The sequence below is a fragment of the Rhinichthys klamathensis genome, unplaced genomic scaffold, assembly GCF_029890125.1.
Source record: "Rhinichthys klamathensis goyatoka isolate OS25496 unplaced genomic scaffold, OSU_Roscu_1.1 h1tg000238l_1, whole genome shotgun sequence".
Taxonomy (NCBI): domain Eukaryota; kingdom Metazoa; phylum Chordata; class Actinopteri; order Cypriniformes; family Leuciscidae; genus Rhinichthys; species Rhinichthys klamathensis.
The window spans coordinates 128,714-132,782 of NW_026606761.1; the positions used below are offsets into that span (position 1 = coordinate 128,714).

The following is a 4,069-nucleotide window of genomic DNA, read 5'->3' on the forward strand; positions in this document are numbered from 1 at the left end:
ACTCTAATCTAGTGCATCCAGAGGTTTGTTTGTTTATTTATTATAATATATATATATATTCCAATGTGTCAGATTTCACTCTTAAATAAACAAGTTTATATATTTGATTGTTTGTATGTGAAATGTAACATAGACAAAGTTTTATGACAAATTCACCCAGCAACTGAACAGATTTCTTAGTGCCTCTACATTATCTTGTTACCTCTCAAGGCCACCAGAGGGCGTCAAAAAAAGCATTTTGGTTGTAGAAAAAGTTATCGATTAAGTAAATAAACTGTTATTTTTACAATATTCATACTACCTTTTATTCCCATTAACTACAATGGTAACCGTAGCACCAGTCGTTGTGTTGCCATCAACCCTCTTCCCGTTTTCAATCTCTTGCAGCAACACACAAGTTCTGGGCCGAAGCTCCGCCCTTTGTGCAGGAGGGGCGTGTCTAATCATTAGCCCCTCCTCCATTGCCGTTATCGGTATTTCCCTCCGTGTTTTACATCCTCGTCCTCCACATAGCAGCTTGGCGTAAGCGGACCTGAAGTCTCTGTTAAGCGTAGCGTAAAGGATAGGATTTAGCGCAGAGTTTGCGTATCCTAGCCAAAGCACCACTGACTGCGCCGTCCGTGGCGGATTATCTTCGTTGCGTATCCCCATTATCGTGAAAAACGTGAAATACGGGAACCAGCACACCACGAACGCACCAAGCACAACCGCAAGCGTCACTGTGGCTTTGTGTTCGCGCAATGCAAGAATCGTCGCGCCTGGAGCCGACGACGAACCCCGTCGAATAGAAATTATCCGTTTCGCCTGCATCCTTGCAATGCGAAAAACTCGGTGGTAGCTCCAGCACATGGCCACCAGGGGGAGATAAAACGTCACGAAGGCGTCCACCAATACGTACGCTGGATTTAACTCAAATCGGCAGTCTCGCGCAGCGTCGCCCTCGCGAATATTTTGCACGCTCAAGTCCCGCGTGTTCCAGCCCATGTGGATGGGGACGAATGAAACGGCAACCGAAACCAGCCAGATTGTCGCTAAAATCGCGCCGACGTGCCACGGAAGCAAAAGCATTGGGTAACGCAGCGGTTCGGTGACCGCAAAGTAACGATCCAAGCTGATAGCGAAGAGATTGAGTATGGAGGCAGTGCATAGCATGACGTCCAACGAAATGTAGATGTTGCAGAAGTGCGCCCCTAGTGGCCAGTCGCCCGTAACTTGGTAAAGGGTGGAAAATGGCAACACGAGGGCGCCCAGTAGAAAGTCTGTAACCGCTAGCGAGACGATGAAGCAGTTGGTGACGTTACGCAGGCGTCTCGTAGAGTACACAGCCAGACAAACCAAAATATTCCCGCTGACAGTGAGGAGGATAAGAAGCGAGAGCGTTACGGCTAGTGCTATCTGAGATGTCATTCTTTGTTTAGTTGTTGTTTTCTTCACTGTTTTATCGATTCCAGGGAATGCACATATTTGCATCTGTCAAATGCAATGCAATTTTTTAGGTCAAGATGTTCAGAATGCAAGGCAATTTTTTAGGTCTAAATGCGTGATTTCCTTCACAGTGTTATTTGTAGGGAAACACTATGAATGCAGGCGTGCTTCTGTGTGTGTTTATCTTGTTTTCTGTTATTTCTTATTTTAAGCATCTGCCAAATGCAATTCTTCAAGATGTTTAAACAGGTCTCCAGTGTATATTCCCAACGGTCTCCTTCCACACACTGCAGGGCACGTCCACCTCCTCCATTCGTCCATCTGTTCATCCATCCACCTTCCGTACATCTATATTCTTGTTCCAGACCTCCGTTAGACTGAAGTGTGTCGGCCTCTGCTGGTCATAGTGAGTTACTACATGTTTCCTCTCCTGTTTAAAAGAGAACAGAGATGCATTTTTTTTTAGATCAGAGGTTGTCAACTTTTCCCAAGCTAAGGGTCCCCTAATTATAAAAAGCTAGACTTTTAACATTGCATAATATATACCATTAATAACATTAACAGATATCACTGTATTATGCTTGACTTTTGCAATACTGTTTTGCAATTAACTGGTTTCATCGTATCTCTTTAATGTGTGACATGATGTTTTATGCTATTTATTTGGGGTCAGGGAAGTCAAACGCTGCAACTGAACCACAAAACCAAACAACAAGTGAACTGTCACCCATGAACACTGACCTGTTACTCGAGCACATGCCAGCGATGCAGTTTGGTCTGCCTTTTTAGTTGCGTTTTGCTCTTCGAATAATATTTTATATGTATGAAGAGAAACAAGGAATGGTTTAAAGCAAGTATCTCTGTATATTCAGACATCTTGCAAGAGTAATAATGAATCAATTCCAGACACTAATACTGTTTAAAAGGGTCAGTAAGGTTTTTTAAAAGTTATTTTTGAAAGAAAATACTTTTTTAACAAGGATGCATTAAATTGATCAAAAGTGACAGTAAAAGCATTTAATTAAATATAATAAATAAAAAAATCCTGTAAAAAATTAAGCACAGTTTCCACAAAATAAGCAACATTGATAAAAAAAAAAAAATATATATATATATATATTAAGCAGTAAACTTTTTTTCAACAACGTTTTTAACATTGATAATAATCATAAATGTTTCTTGAGCATCAAATCATCATATTAGAGTGATTTCTGAAGGATCATGTGACACTGAAGACTGGAGTAATGATGCTGAAAATACAGCTTTGACCACAGGAATAAATTACACTTTACTATATATTTACATAAAAAACAGTTATTTTAAGTTGTAATAATATTTCACTATTTTACAGTATTTATGATCAAATAAATGCAGCCTTGGTGAGCAGAAGACAGAAACATAAAAAAAAAATCTTACAGACCCCAAACTTTTGACCGATAGTGTACGACTCTTTACATCCATACAACACAATAGTGTGACATTCAAAATGACATCATTAAGGGAAGATACACATTCTTCCACATAACTCAGAGAACAACAAACATGACATCAGTGTAAACAATGCAGAAAACGGTAAAAACCGTCAACAACTGGGAATTGTGCATGAATAATTCATAAAGCAGTGCAGTCTGGGAAACAGTCCTACATCCACACCCTTGAACATCATACAGTAGGTTTACTTCATGTTTAAGGGGTTGCCGACCCCTGCTCTTTATAGCAGAACTTTTGGGAAACACTTTGAAATATATAATACTCTTATGGCACTCACTAAAGCAGGTGATTTTATTATCAGGTTTCAGCTTCACACACACACACACACACACACACACACACACACACACACACACACACACACACGTGTTTGTTTGGCTACAAGTTGATTTTATTATCAGGTTTCAGCTTCACACACACACACAGACACACACAGACACACACACACACACACACACACACACACACACACACACACACACACACACACACACACACACACACACATACGTGTTTGTTTGGCTACAAGTTGATTTTATTATCAGGTTTCAGCTTCACACACACACACACACACACACACACACACACACACACACACACACACACACGTGTTTGTTTGGCTACAAGTTGATTTTATTATCAGGTTTCAGCTTCACACACACACACACACACACACACACACACACACACACACACACACACACACACGTGTTTGTTTGGCTACAAGTTGATTTTATTATCAGGTTTCAGCTTCACACACACACACACACACACACACACACACACACACACACACACACACACACACACACACACACGTGTTTGTTTGGCTACAAGTTGATTTTATTATCAGGTTTCAGCTTCACACACACACAAACACACACACACACACACACACACACACACACACACACACACACACACACACACACACACACACACACACACACACACACACACACACACACACGTGTTTGTTTGGCTACAAGTTGAATTTATTATCAGGTTTCAGCTTCACACATACACACACACACACACACACACACACGTGTTTGTTTGGCTACGAGTTGAACATGTTAAGACATTTATTGCAGAGTAACGTAATGCTTTCTCAGGCAACCACACATTGTGTGTGTGTGTGTGTGTGTGTGTG

At 40.8% G+C, this 4,069-nt stretch overlaps 1 protein-coding gene across 1 annotated transcript; it reads right to left on the reverse strand.

The window, feature by feature from the left end:
* Positions 1–296: 296 nt before the first annotated feature.
* hrh2a (histamine receptor H2a) lies at positions 297–1,407 on the reverse strand. Its single transcript, XM_056265715.1, has one exon. The coding sequence runs from the start codon at positions 1,405–1,407 to the stop codon at positions 298–300; it is 1,110 nt and encodes a 369-aa protein (XP_056121690.1). The 3' UTR covers position 297.
* Between the last annotated feature and the right edge of the window lie 2,662 nt (positions 1,408–4,069).

What these genes read in the sequence shown, in the direction of transcription:
- hrh2a (XM_056265715.1), bottom strand. Translation starts at nt 1,407, where the DNA reads ATGACATCTCAGATAGCACTAGCCGTAACGCTCTCGCTTCTTATCCTC.